Genomic DNA, 17710 nt, shown 5'->3' with positions numbered 1-17710 from the left:
GGAAAATCGTCCAGAGCATCGCCCTGAATTCAAGTTGTCCGATCCAGATCGTCCAACACATCGCCCTGAATTTGTTCTGGCCGATATTTATCGTCCATGAGCAACTAAAGATTTTAAAATAGATCGTCCTGGTCGATCTTGCGGTCGTCCAAGATGATATGATCATAACAATCATCCTTAATTACCTCCTTGATTGTCTGATCAATTAAGGCATAATTGTGAATATCGTCTTGGCTGATATGATATCATCCTGGCCGATTACCAAAAGTACAGAATACCATAATTATTTATGGCTACAATTTCTTTCTATTTTGAGCCTATCGTCCTGGCCGATACACGTATCGTCCAGGCCGATTTGCTAATGACGGCTGCCTTAATTAAGAACCCCTGATTAGATTTTCTATTTTAAGCTCGATCGTCCAGGATGATGTAAATATCGTCTTGATCGATTTGAGTAAAAATAGAAATTCTAAGTCTCTCAAGTGTGTGTATGTGTGTAGGGTTACTTTGCATTAGTCACACCAAAGATTATAATTGACTCAAGAGGGGAAAAATAAAATTACTGACTGACTCAACCCTAATCTACCCCATCTTGAGCTGGCTCTGTTTTTCCGTCCTATCTTTGATTCCTGAAAAGTCAGTAGTAAAAGACAGTCCAAGTCAAGTAAGAGTGTTTTTCAATCATCAAAACATAGTTCATAGACTTGAATTTTCAACAATGATTAGGCTCCGGCCAACTACTTTCTGAGAAACACCAATGCCTCCTATCAGGTTGGAGAGTTTAACAGCTTACTCAAAGATGTTAGGACAATCCAACATGTCTTTCGTACTTCAGTTCTTCCAAAAGCTGGTGATTGCATCCAAATCACTCCACTCCTTTCAATCACAACTTTCTACATCCTAGCCCATCGTGAGTTCAATGCCACTAATCTGATTTTTTGAAACATTAAGCAATTAACGAGCATTAGAGATCTAGGACATAAGAGGAAGCCCAATCTTTCTTTGGGACACATCATTACCTATGTCCTAGAATCTAAATACAACCTCCAATATCCTGCCCCACCAAACTATCAAACTACCTTCTACTCAAACAACTCCTTTCACATTCTTCATAGTACTCATCTCCACCCGGGGCACAAGGAAGCTGAGGGAGCTGAGGAGCAGGCGGCTTCTGCACCTATTCCTATACCTGCTCTGCTTTGTAATCATTCACAGCTGAATCAATTGGTAGAGTAGTTCGACCGGTGGGAGTGTGAAGACCGGTTTAGGCTGGGCAGGTTCAGTTGAACCGGCCATCTTTCTATTAATAATCGTGACCCATATGGGGGTCGGTTGTTTCGCAAAATAGAGAGCGAAGAGCGGAGGGGGCAGACGATCAAACGCACGCACGATGACTTTGGAGGATTTTCTTCACCATTTTTAACAAATAATCATGATTGAGGGTAAGATTAAACAATTCCTTTACGTTCCTATTGTTGTAGAAGGGTTTGGTAGAAACGACGGTGGAAGAGAGGAACAATTTGGAAGGAAATAGGGAAAAAGTTTGTTTTCTCAAATCTTTAATAAATTGTTCCTAATATTTTCTCTAATTAGTGTAAACATTTTATTTGATGAAAAGAAAGACATTTGGAAGCGAGGATAGGAGATTTGTGAGAGAGAAAGAAGAAAGTTTTTGGGAGAGGAAGAAGGATTTTAGGGGAATTGAAGAATTCCCAATTATAAGTAATTTGTATCATAAAAGTATTTTTAAGTTTTATTAGATAAAGCGAGTTTCATGAAATTTTATTATTTGATGCCTGAGATTTTGAAGAGAGAGATATCGAGATTATAGGAGTTGATCAACCAAGGATTCAATAAGAAAAGGGAATTTGAGATTTGAGATTGTACCCTACGTCAAATACTTGAAAGATTCAAAGTGGGTATTTTCGGAGCTTTCTTTGCTGTATTATTTTCTATTTAAAAGAAGCATGTTACCTAAACATTTTAAAACTCGCTTTTTTTAATTTAAAATAATTCTAAAATTATGTATATGTATATATATATATATATATGATATGAAAACTACAAGAGATCACCCCCTTATGGTACTGGCTGGGGACATCGTACTTGTGCACGTAAAAAGGAAAAGGTCATGAAAAAGGAAAGGAAAATAATTGAAAAAGGTTGTACCTTTGGGTATATTGAGACGATGCTCATGTACAAACTAAATGGGAAAAGAAAATGTTAAAGTTTCAAAATCTTTTAAAATGTTTTAATAGAAAATGGCTAGGGATGTATAAATTACTTAATGAATAAAATAAAGTCAAGAAATATTAAGAAGCATATTAAATAACATTTATATTGATGATTTTAATTATTATCCATTGAGTTTACTTAGTAAACTCAACCCACAAATTTAAATGTTTCAGGTAAGTCACCAAAAGAAAAGAAATGGCTGAAAGAGAATAATTCGTCTATAGAAGACAACGTGCAAAAGACAACAAGTAATTTACATTTTATGTTTTAGTGGATCTTCGGTACAAATGAAGTAGTATAATGTTTAATGAATTTTATCGTCCGACTTTCGTACCCGCCTCGTTAGATAGAGCATCCAGGCCGGGTAGTGACAAAAGTGGTATTATAGTCCAATTAAAATATGATTCACACTGAAAGAGCCATTAAGATAATTATAAATGATTGAAGATCTAATGTTGAATGAATTATTTTATTGACAATAGGAACCAAAATGAGCATGAAAAAGAGAAAGAAGTGGAAAGAATAATATCTAATATTCATGTAAACCCTAATGCATTGGCTCAAATGATGATAGTTGTGACTCAGCTGGTTCAAGATTCAAGAAATTAATCATCGGGGAGTAGTAGTGGTGGTGGAAAGGTTATGGATAAGTACCTGAAATTATTTCTATATATGAGACCACTATTATTCAATGGAGTAGAGGGACCAATAAAGGCTGAAAACGGGTTGCTGAGGATTAAAATAGGTATGGTAAGCTTGTATACATTCTTTTTGATATGGTATTGTAAGCTTACCCTCAATCATGATCGATTATTAAAATAGGTATGGTAAGGATGCAAGGAAAGCTTGTATAGATTCTTTTTGATACAGAATCTTCACACTCCTTCATTTCAGAAGAATTTATTAAAATAATTGTGTTGAATGTTTATGAGATAAGTATAATTTTAGAATTTTTAATGCCAAATGGATCAATTATGAATGTAAAAGGTGTATGTAAAGTGACTTTCAAAATAAATGATAGAGAGTTTGAAGCCACAATGAATGTTTTACCATTGCAAGAGTTTGATATGATATTGGGAATGGATTGGTTATCAAGGCACTTTAAGATTATTGACTGCAATAAGAAAATTGTAAAGTTTAATTTTCCTGGAGAAAGATAGTTGAAATTTTATGGAGAGAGAGGCGTTTCTTCAATGATAATCACCTATATGAAAGCATACAAATTTGTATCCAAGGGATTTCATTATTTTCTTTCTCAAAGTAATGATACAAAAAAGGATGTTAAAGAGTTGAAGGATATACCTGTATCAGAGAGTATCCAGAGATGTTTTTGGATGATTTACTAGGATTACCACCAGAAAGAGAGATAGACTTCACTATTAAATTGATACCGAGTTCAGAACCAGTGAAAAGGGCACCTTACAGGATGACAGTCAAAGAGTTACAGGAATTGCTAGATAAGGGGTTTATCAGGCCAAGTTCCTCACCATGGGGAGATCCAGTACTGTTTGCAATGAAGAAAAATGGGAGCTTCAGAATGTGCATAGATTATAGAAAATTGAATAAGCTTAATGTTAAGAATAAATATCCATTGCCTATAATTAATGATCGTTTTTACCATCTGGAAGGAGTTATAGTTTTCTCTAAAATTGATTTGAGATCTGGATACCATCAGTTACGGATGAAGGAGGGAGATATAGTAAAGACAGCTTTTAGAACCAGATATGGCCATCATGAGTATGTGGTAATGCCATTTGGAGTGATAAATGCATAAACTGTATTTATGTATTTGATGAACATAATATTTAAGCCATTTCTAGACATATTTGTGATTATGTTTATTGATGATATTCTGATTTATTCAAGAGATGAAGAAAGCCATTCCATTCATCTACAGGTAGTGTTGTAAACATTAAAGGAGAATAAGTTATATGCCAAATTTTCAAAGTATGAATTTTGGCTGAGAACTGTAAATTTTCTGGGACATGTGATTAGTGTTGAAGGAATCTCCGTGGACAGGAATAAAATTCAAGCCATTGCTGAATGGCCAAGGCCAAAAATAGTTTTTGAGGTGAGAAGTTTTCTAGGTCTTGCGAGTATAGAGGGATTCTCTTTGAAATGTCATTATTCAGATTAACTCAGAAGACAGTAAAGTTTGAATGGAGTGATCATTGTGAAGGAGTTTTTCAGAAATTAAAGAATTATTTAATGATTGCTCTGATTTTAACAATTCCTTCAGGTTCTGAAGTGTTCCAAATTTTCTAAGATGCTTTCTTAAGAGTACTTAGATGTGTATTAATCCAACATGGTAGAGTGGTGGCCTATGTTTCAAGGCAACTAAAAATTCATGAAAGGAACTACCCCACTCATGATTTAGAATTGCAGCTGTAGTTTTTGCACTAAAAAAATGGAGACATTACCTATATGGGGTTAGATGCGAAGTGTTTACAGATCATAAGAGTTTTAAATATATTTTCAATCAAAAAGAGTTTAAATTGAGACAGTGAATGTGGTTAGAGCTCATTAAGGATTATGACTTGGACATACATAATCATTTGCAAAGGCAAATTTGGTTGCAGATGCACTTAGTAGAAAAAACTTTGGGAAATACAAATTGGTTAATCACCCAGTATGAGCAGATAATTAGAGATATGAAAGAGTTAGAGATTTCAGTGGTCAATCAAAAAGAGACTAAAGATATGTTCTTAAATGAGTTAGTGATCTAATCTACTTTGAAAGATAGAGTGCTCAATTTATTATCTCAAGATGAAAAATTTCAGGCCATCATAAAGAAATTGCAAGTAGGACAGTTATAAAACTTTATTATGGATGCATAAGGATTATTAAAGTATAAAGGCAGGATCTGTATTCCAAATGTTGGAAGCTTAAGATAAGAGATATTACAGGAAGGTCACCTCTCAACATATGAAATTCACCCAGGTAGTACAAAAATATATCAGGAATTGAGAGGGATATTTTGGTGGCTAGGACTAAAGAGGAATGTGGCAGAATTCGTAGAAAAATGTATTCTCTGTCAGATGATTAAAGTAGAACATCAAAAGCCAAGTGGTTAACTACAACCTATACCTATACCTGAGTGGAAATGGGAAGACATTGCAACGGATTTTGTAATTGGATTACCTAAGTCAAGGAAGAGTCGAGATGCAATATGGGTTGTTATTGACCGATTAATGAAGCCAGCTCATTTCTTACCAATCAGATAGACATATTCATTGGAGAAGTTGGAAAAATTATACGTTAATAAAATTATGAGATTGCATGGAATTTCAAAATATATCATTTTAGACAGAGATGCCCGTTTCACTTCTAAATTATGAAATAAAATTCAGGAAGCTATGGGCACACGACTGACTTTTAGTACCGCATTTCATCCTCAGACAGATGGACAATCAGAAAAAATAATTCAGACTTTGGAGGATTTAATGTGATTATGTGTTTTAGATTTTGGAGGAAATCGGCAGACCAACATACCGTTGATTGAATTTTCTTACAACAACAGTTTTCAAGCTAGCATTGGAATGACAACATATGAGGCTCTTTATGGAAGAAAATGTAGAACACATTTGTGTTGGGTAGAAACTGGTGAAAGAAAAGTAATTAGAACTGAACTGGTAGATAAGGCTACTAGCAAAATTAGATTGATCAGAGACAAACTAAAGGTAGTTCAAGATAGACAATGAAAGTATTATGATGCAAAACACCGACTAGTGGAATTTGAAGTAAGAGAATTTGTTTTCTTAAAAATCAGCCCAATGAAAAATGTGCAAAGATTTGGAAAAATAAGGAAATTGAGTCCAAGATTTATAGGACCTTTTGAAATCATAGAAAGGATTGGAAATATGGCATACAGATTGGATCTATCAGCGCATATGTAAGGAATTCATAATGTGTTTCACATATGAGTGCTTCAAAAGTTTGTCTTAGATGATTCAAAGAGAATCTAGTCCAAATCAATTGACTTGCAACCTATTTGAAATATGTTGAGGAACCTGAATGAATACTGGATTATGATGTAAAACAGTTGAGGCATAGGGCAATTCCTTTTGTGATGATTTTGTGGAAGCATGGAACAGAAAGAGATGCCACATGGGAGAAAGAAGCAGAAATGAAAAGTCAATATCCTCATATCTTTAACTAAGGTATGTTTCCTTTTACTTGATTTAATTTTGAGGATGAAATTTTTTAAGGAAGGGAGATTATTAAGACCAGTTTAGGCTGGGCCGGTTTGGTTGAACCGGCCAGCCTTCTATTAATAGCCACGACCCGTATGGGGAGTCGATTGTTTCGTGAAATAGAAAGCGGAGAGCGGAGGGGGTAGACGATCGAACGCATGCACGAAGATTTTGGAGGATTTTCTTCGCCATTTTTAATAATCGATCATGATTGAGGGTAAGATTAAACATCTCCTTTTCGTTCCTATTGTTGTAGAAGCAAGGGTTTGGGAGAAACGATGGTGGAAGAGAGGAACAATTTGGAAGGAAATAGGGAAAAAGTTTGTTTTTTGAAATCTTTTATAAATTGTTCCTAATATTTTCTCTAATTAGTTTAAACATTTTATTTGATGATAAGATAGATATTTGGAAGCGAGGATAGGAGATTTGTGAGGGAAAAAGAAGAAAGTTTTTAGCACTGGAAGAAGGATTTTGGGGGATTTGAAAAATCCCCATTGTAAGTAATTTTCTTCATGAAATTATTTTTAAGTTTTATTAGATAAAGCGAGTTTCATGAAATTTTATTATTTGGTGCCAGAGATTTTGAAGAGAGAGAGATCGAGATTATAGGAGTTGATCAACCAAGAATTCAACAAGAAAAGGAAATTTGAGATTCGAGGTTGTACCCAACGTCAAAGACTTGAGAGATTCAAAGTGGGTAATTATAATAATGAAATTCAACATTTTTTATTATAATATTGCTTTCAAAGTTTTATTTTAAAAGATCATCATTGTAAAATGTTGAAAGATTAAATGCCTAAATAATTGTAATTATTATTTAAACAGAAAATGAAAGAATCAAATAATCAATTAACATGAATGAAATTATGAATATGAATAAATTAGAATGTTATATGGTATAGGTAAATGTATGTATTAAGGAAATATACAAACAAAGAAATGACATATGCAATAAATAACAAATGTTCAAAATAAATGGAAATAAAAGGAAACTTATTCTTTTATAGGGAAAAAAATTGTTTTCTCAAATCTTTTATAAATTGTTCCTAATATTTTCTCTAATTAGTGTAAACATTTTATTGGAAGATAAGAAAGACATTTGGAAGCGAGGATACGAGATTTGTGAGGGAAGAAGAAGAAAGTTTTTGGGAGAGGAAGAAGGATTTTGGGGGATTTGGAAAATCCTCATTGTAAGTAATTTTTATCATGAAATTATTTTTAAGTTTTATTAGATATAGCGAGTTTCATGAAATTTTATTGTTTGATGCCAGAGATTTTTGAAGAGAGAGAGAGAGAGATCAAGATTATAGAAGTTGATCAACCAAGAATTCAACAAAAAAAAGGGAATTTGAGATTCGAGGTTGTATCTAATGTCAAAGAGTTGAGAGATTCAAAGTGGGTAATTATAATTATGAAATTGAATATTTTGTATTATAATATTGCTTTCAAAGTTTTATTTTAAAAGATTATTATTGTGAAATATTGACAGATTAAATGCTTAAATAATTGTAATTATTTCAACAGAAAATGAAAGAATCAAATAATTAATTAACATGAATGAAATTATGAATATGAATAAATGAGAATGTTATATGGTATAGGTAAAGGTATGTATTAAGGAAATATGCAAACAAAGAAATGACATATGCAATGAATAACAAATGTTCAAAATAAATGGAAATAAAAGGAAATTGATATGTATGAAAACTACAGGAGATCACTCCCTTATGATACTGGATGGGGACATCATACTTGTGCACGTAAAAAGGAAAAGGTCATGAAAATGAAAAAGGAAATAATTGAAAAAGGTTGTACCTTTGGGTACATTGAGACGGTGCTCCTATACAAACTAAAATGAAAAAGGAAATGTTAAAGTTTCAAAATCTTTTAAATTGTTTTAAAAGAAAATGATCAGGGTTGTATAAATAACTTAATGAATAAAATAAAGTCATGAAATATTAAGAAGCATATTAAAGAACATTTATATTGATGGTTTTAATTATTACCCACTGAGTTTAATTAGTAAACTCAACCCACAAATTTAAATGTTTTAGGTAAGTCTCCAAAAGAGAAGCATAATACTAAGTTAAGTGTGGCAGAGATGAGGATGCTCAGGTGGATGAGTGGCTTTACCCTTAGAGATAAGATACGAAATGAGCAGATACGTTATTTGGAATCATCAAAATAATACAAGTTGCAAGAATGTAAAACATGCAAATAGCAACTTTCCTAACAAGACTTGCTTCGAGTCATACGTTGTTGCTCTGCAACATACGAAGGACGTTGCTCGCTTTGACTCTTTTGTGGCTCACCAATAGCACCAGAACGACTAGGACATGATCTGGTTTGGAAAGCAGTTTGTCACTCTTTCCTGTTACTTTCAGCAGCCACCACCACCACCTCCTCCTTCGAATGATTAGGGGCCATCTTTCTTTTAGTTTATTTTCGTGATATTTTTTTTTTCTTGTTTTAGTCTTCTCCTGCTTTCAATTTGTGTTGTTTTTTCCTCCTCCTTGTGATGTCAAAAGGGGGAGTAGTTGTTCTGTTCTAGTTTGTACTATATTTTGGTTAGTTGTACTATGTTGTTCCTTATTAAAATTTGAATTTCTGATTTCACAATGCTTCTATTAATTTGCTTTGCTTTGAGTATCTTTAATTATTTTTGTGTTTGTCATCATAAAAAAAGAGGAGATTATTGCAAATCTGATTTCAGAAAATATGATTTTGATGATAACAAACACTTTTATTTCTCTACGACTGTCTTGTCTACTAACATTTCAGGTCTACAAGATCAAACTATAATTTGAACTAGCTAAAAATTGGGGTAGACTAGAAATGAGTCAGTTTGTAATCTTTTACCTTTTCTTGAGTTAATTATAAACGATGTGATTCTTGATGCTAAGTAACCTCACATACACACACACACTTGGGGGAAAATATCTAACTATTTTTTAGAGTTTTCTTTTTTTGGTTACATCGTTCGGGACAATCCAAAAATCGACCTGGATGATCAGTTAAAAATAAAAGCACTAATTAGGGTATCCAGGTTAACACAGGTGCAATTAAGCATATCGTCCTGGACAATATTTCATCGGCTTGGATGATAGGCTCAAATCAGAAAGAATTAGCTGCCAAATCTATTTAGGTATTGTTTATTTTTAGACATTATCCAAGACATCGCTCTAGACAATGCAGTGAAATTATTCCTAAATTAATCTGATAATTAAGAAAAGCAATTAAGATTTGATTGCTCGATCATATCGTCCTAGACGATCGCAGGATCTATCGGGATGTTCAGTTTAAAAACCTTAATTGTTCTTGGACGATCAAACATCAGCCATCTTCTATTCAGGGCGATGCTCTAGATGATATGCACGGATTTGAAGTAATCGTCCGTGATGATCATGAGATCGGCCTGAACAATCAAGCTATTTTTCATAGTTTAAACATCCATTCAGTGCGATGGTCCGGATGATATTCAATAATTTGTACTAATCGTATAGGACAATATATTATCATCCTGGACCATATGAACAAAAAACCTTCTGATCATCCCAAATCGTCTTTACTGATTGAGATAAATTTATACTAATTGTACATGATGATATTTAGATCGTCCTAGACGATAAAGTCAGTTTTTTGCAATTAAGAGCTATTCCGAAGCTCTTCTATATAAAACATCTTGTTTTATCAAAGAGAGTATCTTTTACCGATGTCATGACCTGATAGAGCCAAGAGGAGAGGGAGAGCAAGGGAGAGAGAGAGAGAAGATCTTGTGAGGGGGAGTTTGTGAGGGGTTTCACAAAGGTTGCTCCAAGCAAGGATCCGTCGTCGTCTTCTCCGGTCGTCATCCCTAGTTCCTTGGGGGTTCTAGAGTGGTCGACTTCAGCATCTGATCAAGGTTCTCTGTCTGCTTCAGGAGGAAGCAAAAGGAGTTTGGTTCTCTGCCTCCTTTAGGAGGAAGCAAAAGGAGTTGAATTTTCTGACTGCTTTAGGAGGAAGCAAAATGAGTTGGGTTCTCTGCTTCATCGATGTCGGCGAAAAGGAGTTTTGTATAGGCTTCTCTGTCTTGCTGTGGGGGCAAAAGAAAATACACTAAGTTTAGTTCAATACTCGGAGGGCTCCTCCGGGGAGTGGATATAGGTCGAGTTGACCGAACCACTATAAATCTCCGTGTTTTTTATTACTGATTTTTCTGCATTTAATTTCTGCACTTTGTGGTGAATTTTGGTTTGGTTTGAGTTTGTGCTTTTGCTTAAAGTAACGAATTTTTTAAAATACCAATTCATACCCCTCTTGTTTAGCCTTGGGACTAGTTCATTAGGGCTTAACATCCTTGTCGAACTTTCAAGAGCTTTCAGAGCATTCTCACGACCAAACAAACAAATCAACAGTTATTTCTTTGTATTTTCATCGTGTAATGTACTCTATAAGATGTACATCAAGTTAAGACCTTCCCCTAAGGAAGGGTCTCATTTTTTTTTTAAAGAAATGCAAATTGCATTAAAAGAAGAAAAACCTAATACAATTTAGAAAGCAAAAGCAAACTCATTAAAACTATCGTAATGGATATGCGATCCACTAAATTTCATTTTCGATCCATTGGGGTGATGGGGATACCAAATATTTAAACAACCTAAAAGGTTGGTTAGTATCCCAGCTTTCCCGAAAGATGGAAAATGAAACATAGTAAAAATCTCATATTTCATCATAATGGTATTAAAAAGGTAATACTAAGGTAAAAAGGAAGGGTCTCATTTGTAATCAACTGCAATACTAGTGAATTCATTCAAATTGGGCTAGGGCCCGTGGTTTTTCTCATTTTTCAGGAGTTTTTCATGTAAAAATCTTGCTGTCTCATAAATGCTACACACTCTCTCTCTTATGTGATTGCGTGCCAGATTTTCGTACAAAGTTAAGATGTTAAATTTTATATTTCTCTACTGCAGCTAATACTCAAGGACCCAATAATTACTGTAAAATTATTAATGTAAAATAGTTTAATGAGCAAAATATTAAGAGTTAATTTGAACTATTGCAACTTTTATAAAAAGTGATTGTAAAGCTGCTATGGAGAATTAGCTTTTTGAAAGCTATTGTGGAATGCAGTTTTTTTTTTAATTTATTCAAAATGGTAAGAAATAATGACCAAAAAAAAATTTATAATTGTGATATTAAAAAACATTAAGAAAACTGTCCCAAATGAAGCCTAAATTTAAACCCATCAGAATTAATATTGTTAAATTAATAAGAAGTCATATTATAGTCAATAAAAATAGAATGCAGAAGTGTATTCCATTTTTTAATTTATTTATGTTAAATGAGTGATCTAATTCTCCAGAAAAAAAAAACGAAATATAGAAAAAATGAAACGGGACTCAGATGAGTAAGGCATAAAATCAATTCATGGCAAAATTTAAATTGATGAGCTACCAGCAGCTTAAAGCTGGGCAACGATCATCAAAATACCGTGATCATCTCCATCAAACATTTCTTCATAGTCCCTTGAGATGAAAAACAGAATATAACCAGATAAAAAAGGAAAAAAATGCAATTAAGCCCAAGAAAAGAGAAAACGGTATAAGCCGAAAATTTTGAAGAAAATGCTTTTAGAACCAGGTAAAAAAACTGAGTTTAGGAAATTCAAACCTAGGAAAGAGAAAAGGATTCAAGATGGAGAAACACCATAGATCTGAGTGCCGAGCTCCTCGGGCTAGAAGATCGTCGACGGCGAAACCTAACAAAGCCGAGCAACACCAGGGTCTTTCCCCACTCAAAACTAATTAGATGCTCACTGCTATACTAATGGGGTTGGTTACGTGCATATATAGCCGAACTCAGAAGCTTGGTCCGATCCGAACTCAGAAGGTTGGTGCGATCTATTAGGGTTAAATTGGTTCAACAACATCCAGAAGGACGCCTTCCAAAAGGACTGTGACCATGCCTACCACCTGCTCGACCAAATGCCTGATCCAAAACTTGTTTCGTGGACGCGCACGATATCGTCGTACATCAAAAGCGGGCATGCGGATCTTGGGCTGCGCGAATTTCGTCGGATGTGCGACTCGGGTCTGCGGCCTAACGAGTATGGCTTATCGCTTGCTCTCAAAGCATCCCGCCTTGCAGGTGAACCCGCCATTGGCAAGCTCCTTCATGGCCTAGCAATCAAAGCCGGGTTTGAAGCCAATTCATTTTGCGGTACGTCCATTCTTGATATGTACTGCAAGTATGGTTACATGAAGGAAGCTCAACTTTTCTTTGACAGAACTACTGTTAAATGCCAAGCTTTGTGGAACTCATTCATTGATGGATATTCGCGTCATTCTAAGCCTCAAGAAGCTGTTAAGTTGTTTCACCAAATGCTGCTTTCTTGTACTGCACCTAATTGTTTTACTTACACCATTCTTATTAAGCATGGAGCCGGAAATTTTGACATTAGTTTTGTGAAAGTTATCCACGCTCGAGTTATTAAGATTGGTTTTGAAAATGATTGTTTTGTGGGTTGCGCTCTTATAGATGCTTTTGCAAAATTTTCGGAGCTGACTGATGCTTGCAGCTTGTTTTATGAAATGGAAGAGCGCGACCATGTTGTGTGGTGTGCGTTAATAGCAGGTCTGCAGCAAAGTGGAGAGGCTGAGCAAGCTCTTGATTTGTATCTTGATTTTGTTTCAGAAGGTTATAATCTAGACCACTTTATGTTTGCTACCTTATTTAATCTCTGCTCTGATTTGGGAGCAGTTGAACTTGGTTTGCAGTTGCATTCTTGCTTACTGAAGTCTGGGTTTGTGCTGGACTCATTCATTGGGTGTGCTTTGATTGACATGTATGTTAGTTTTGGAATGACCCGTGATGCATATGGAAGCTTTGTTGGCACGGCAGAGAAGAATGGAGTAATCTATAGTACAATGATTCAAGGTTTTGTTTGTGATTCAGACTTTGTTGCTGCAGTTGATATGGCACTGGTGATGGGGAAGCTTGGAATGGTTTTTGATCATTCTACCTTATCTTCTATGCTTAGAGCTTTTGCTAGTCTCGATATGCTTGAAGAAGCCAGAGTTATTCACTGCCGCATTGTGAAAACAATTGGAACGCAAGATCTTATTATGGGGAACAATCTTATGGAGATGTACTTAAATTTCAGGGCTATTGATGAGGCTTTTAAGATGTTCATGGATATTGAAGTGCCTAATGAGTTCTCATGGACTAGCCTAATGCATGGCTATGTTGAATCTGAGAGATATGATGAAGCTTTTGAATTATATCGTATGATGCTGCCTTTAGGTTCCGCAAAACCAAATGAGTACACCATTGTTGCTGCTCTACAAGCTTGCTCTGGACTTCCAGAAACATGCCAAGGAAAGCAAATTCACGGCTTTACCATAAAGATGGGCTTTTGTTTACACGCGTTTGTGGAATCTGCTTTGCTTGGAATGTATGCAAAGCATGGCTGCATGGATGATGCATCTCTAATTTTTTTGAATTTACTGGAGAAGGACATTGTTTGTTGGAACATCATGATAGCATCCTATGCTCAACATGGACTTGGGGAAAAAGCTCTGAAAACCTTCTTGCAGTACAAGGAAGGGCCTTCAAATATTGATGAATCAATCTTTTCTAGCTGCCTTTCTGCTTGTTCAAGCTTGACTTCAATTGACATGGGAAGATATATCCATGAGAACTGTGTTAAAACTGGATATGATTCCAAATTGAAGGTTGGTGTGGCCATTATTGATATGTATTGCAAATGTGGGAGCATCAAGGATGCCAGACAGTTCTTCAATGAAATGAAAGAACATAATGTGATATCCTATACAGCAATGATTTCTGGGTTTTCACAACATGGGCTTGTTCTGAATGCCCTTCACCTGTTTGAGGTAATGAAAGAAAGTGGTGTTATGCCTGATGGAATAACCTTTGTTGAGATTCTTTCTGCATGTAGCCATTTTGGATTGGTGAAAGAAGGATGGGAATATTTTGAGTCTATTACAGATTATGGGTTAGAGAAAACAATGAATCATTATGCCTGCATGGTTGATCTTCTTGGGCGGGTAGGGCTTGTGGAGAAAGCAGAGGATTTGATCAACAATGCACCATTTCCTTTGAAGACCTCTTTGTGGAGGACCCTACTTGGTGCCTGTAATAAGCATGGGGATGTCAAGAATGGTGGACGGATAGCTGAAATTATTTATAGATCTGAACCAAATGACACATCGAGTTATGTGATGCTTTCAAATCTTTTTTCATCAAATTCCATGTGGGACCATTCCCTTGAGGTGAAGGGCAAAATGAAACAAGAATTCATGAAAAAAATTCCTGGTTATAGCTGGATAGCTTAGGAATATACAAAAGAATTTGCATGTCATCATTTTGTTTGATTGTCTAAAATGTTAGCTTGCACTTTCCAATTTTCCAAATACCACTGTTTTGTAGCCATACCGCTTGCAAGTTTCATTGAAGAAGCATTTCCCCGTTATTGTGTCTCCAAAAGGTATCATTTCACTTTTTTCTTTAGCACTATTGAAGAACCGGAGCTGAACAAGAAACAAAAAGATGGATACGAAGAGGATTTTGGTTAGATTGAATTATCTATTACAGCCAAGCAGTAAGTATATATAAGGAAACTTATACAGCTCTATACATATGAGCCAATAGATGGCAGCCACGTCATACATTAACATAAGTGTGCAAAGTAATTTATATATTTTACTGCACTTATACGCCCCTGTAAACTCATGGGTCTTGGATGACCGTCAGTTTGTGTCGTAGGTAGAGAAATCTTGGTGTAGACAAAACTTTGGTGAAGATATTAGCCACTTGATCTACAGTTGTGATGGGTAATAGTCGAATGTTCTTGTTGTGAATGTGATCCTTGATAAATTTTTGATCAATTTCTATGTGTTTTATACGTGCATGGAAGACAGGATTGTTGGCTAGAGCTATGGAAGAAATATTATCGCAATACATATCTGTAGGATGATTTTGAGGTATGCCAAAATCATTTAGAAGCTGACGAAGACAAATAACGTCCGACGTGAGGGCTGCCAAGGCACGATATTCTGATTCCGTCGACGATCTCGCAATCGTATGTTGCTTTTTAACTGTCCAAGAAATGAGCGTGTCTCTAAGAAATGAACAATATCCAAATGTAAACTTTCTAGAGATAGGATCGCCAGCCCATTCGGCATCTAAAAAGGATGTGAGATTAAGATTCGATTTTGAAATTAGTATACTGTAGTCAAGCGTACCTTTGATGTAGCGTAGAAGACGTTTGAGAAGGTAAATGGGTTGAGGGAGAGGATGATGCATATGCTGAGATAACGGATTAACACTGTATGCAATGTCTAGGCGAGTGATTTTTAGGTATTGTAGAGATCCAGTAAGCTTCCGGTATTGCTAGGATTGGAGAGAACAGAGTCCTCAGGGAAGTTGGCAGGTAGCTTCGTGCAGGTGGGATTTGCTAAAGGATTGCAATGAGTTAATTGAGCTTGTTGAAGAAGTGTATAGGCATAGTTCTTATGAGATAAAAAGTACTTTTAATCCGTCTAGTTGATCTTGATTCCAAGAAAATCATGAGTATTGCCAAGATGCTTCATAGCGTAGTTGCTGCTAGGTTTGGAATGACCGTGGCTATAACTTATTGATTGTTTCCAGTTATTAGTATGTCATCTATGTACAAGTAGATAAATTTGAACTTGTGGCTGCTGAAGTATTAAGAGAGATGGATCTGAATTGCTGTGAGAAAATCCAATATAAACTAAATATGATATGAATGTATTGTACCACTTTCGTGGTGCTTGCTTGAGGCCATAGATTGCTTTGTGAAGACAATACACATAGTTAGGATGCGAGGTATCTTCAAATCATTTTGGTTGTGACATGTAGGCTGTCTCTTAGAGATTACTATGGAGGAATGCATTAGCTACGTCAAGTTAATGAACCAACCACTCATTGTGAAGAGCTATAGTGAGAAGAATGCGATTTGTCGGAAGTTTGGCCACTGGGCTGAACGTTTCCATATAGTCCACGCCATATTCCTGGTGGTTTCCTTGGGCAAACCAACCGAGCTTTGTGTTTGGCCATGGAACCATCAGCATGGAATTTGAGTCTATAGGTCCACTTGCATCTAAGAATGGACGCTTCCTTTGGTGGTCGAACTAAGCTCCACGTGCCTTGCTTTTGTAATGCCAAGAATCTCCTAGCCATGGCTTGACGCCATTCATGATGTTTGCTTACTTCAGTGAATGTAGTAGGTGCTGCGGGCATATCAGAATTAGTATGAGCATGAAAAAGATTTAATCGAACACGAGGTTTAAGAGATCCTGTTTGTTTCCTGGTAACCATTGGATGATGCGGTAATATGAGGGGTGCTGGCGGTTATGAGGTAGTAATGCGCTGTTCAGGCACAAGAGGTGAGAATCGAGTAGGTTGCGAAGAAGATGGAACGGTGTAGATTATAGCAACGTAGAGTTAGTCTGTTGATTTGGATTTGGGGCCGATGAATTTACAGATGTTGGGGTGAGAAAGAATGGAGAATTGTCTATAACTGAATTGCTGGAAGTAGATGAGGTCTTTGCAAAAGGAAATGATTGCTCATCAAAGGTTGTGTCTTGAAATTAGAATTTTGTTAGTAGTGGGATCGAGACACTTATAGCCTTTGTGAGTGTTAGAATAACCCAAGAAAATGTAAGATTTTGCCTTGGGTTGAAGTTTGTGGCTTGTGTGAGTTGGAGTGAGTGGAAAGCATGCACATCCAAAGGTGCGCAAGTGACTATAATCAGGTGTTGCCCTAAATATCAAATTATGTGCGAAAACAAGCAAAATCGGAGACAAAAACAACACGTGATGTCAACCAAATGACCTCCAAATACAAAACGGACCGCGTCGTTGCATTCAGGACGTCCGAATCGCTTAAAAGGGACTATAAATTTGCTCGAGGAAAATTACACACGCAAATCGATGCAAATTCGACACAAATTTAGAGAAATTGACACAAAAATCAATACGAAAAATAGTTATTTTGATGTTTTCCAACTCTACGATAATAAATCTATACTACTATATAAAAGTGGCTTGGGACTTCACCCATAGCAAATCTTGGCCATTCATTTTATATCTTCAAAAATTTTCCTAGCCATTCATTATATTATAAATATATAATAAATTTAACAAATCTGAAAATATATAATAATTACCCCCACTTTACTTCTCATTTTTAAAACTGCTTTTCAAATAATTAATTAAGCATTTATACTACTATTATTATCATAGATAAAGCTGTATTA

The 17710-nt window shown here is 35.5% G+C and overlaps 1 protein-coding gene across 3 annotated transcripts; it reads left to right on the top strand.

Annotated features, from left to right (window-relative positions):
* The first annotated feature begins 11794 nt into the window (after positions 1-11794).
* Positions 11795-15266, top strand: LOC110104500 (pentatricopeptide repeat-containing protein At3g09040, mitochondrial). Of its 3 annotated transcripts, none has more exons than XM_028694147.1 (2): positions 11795-12603; positions 12694-15266. In XM_028694147.1, exons 1-2 carry the CDS (start codon positions 12392-12394, stop codon positions 14762-14764), a joined length of 2283 nt encoding a protein of 760 aa, XP_028549980.1. In that variant the 5' UTR covers positions 11795-12391; the 3' UTR covers positions 14765-15266. The 3 variants fall into 3 exon arrangements, with proteins under 3 accessions (XP_028549980.1, XP_020689310.2, XP_028549981.1); XM_020833651.2 differs by having other exon boundaries at positions 11795-13103; positions 13167-15266; XM_028694148.1 differs by having other exon boundaries at positions 12491-12626; positions 12694-14915.
* The last annotated feature ends 2444 nt before the right edge of the window (positions 15267-17710 follow it).

This window comes from Dendrobium catenatum, unplaced genomic scaffold (assembly GCF_001605985.2).
Source record: "Dendrobium catenatum unplaced genomic scaffold, ASM160598v2 fragScaff_scaffold_407, whole genome shotgun sequence".
Taxonomy (NCBI): Eukaryota; Viridiplantae; Streptophyta; class Magnoliopsida; order Asparagales; family Orchidaceae; genus Dendrobium; species Dendrobium catenatum.
This window is presented reverse-complemented; position numbering and strand designations above follow the sequence as displayed.

Coding starts and splice junctions, on each gene's coding strand:
- LOC110104500 (XM_020833651.2), top strand. CDS start 12,392: ATGCCTGATCCAAAACTTGTTTCGTGGACGCGCACGATATCGTCGTAC. Junction 13,104..13,166: donor TCTTGATTTTGTTTCAGAAG/GTTATAATCTAG, acceptor ATTTGGGAGCAG/TTGAACTTGGTTTGCAGTTG.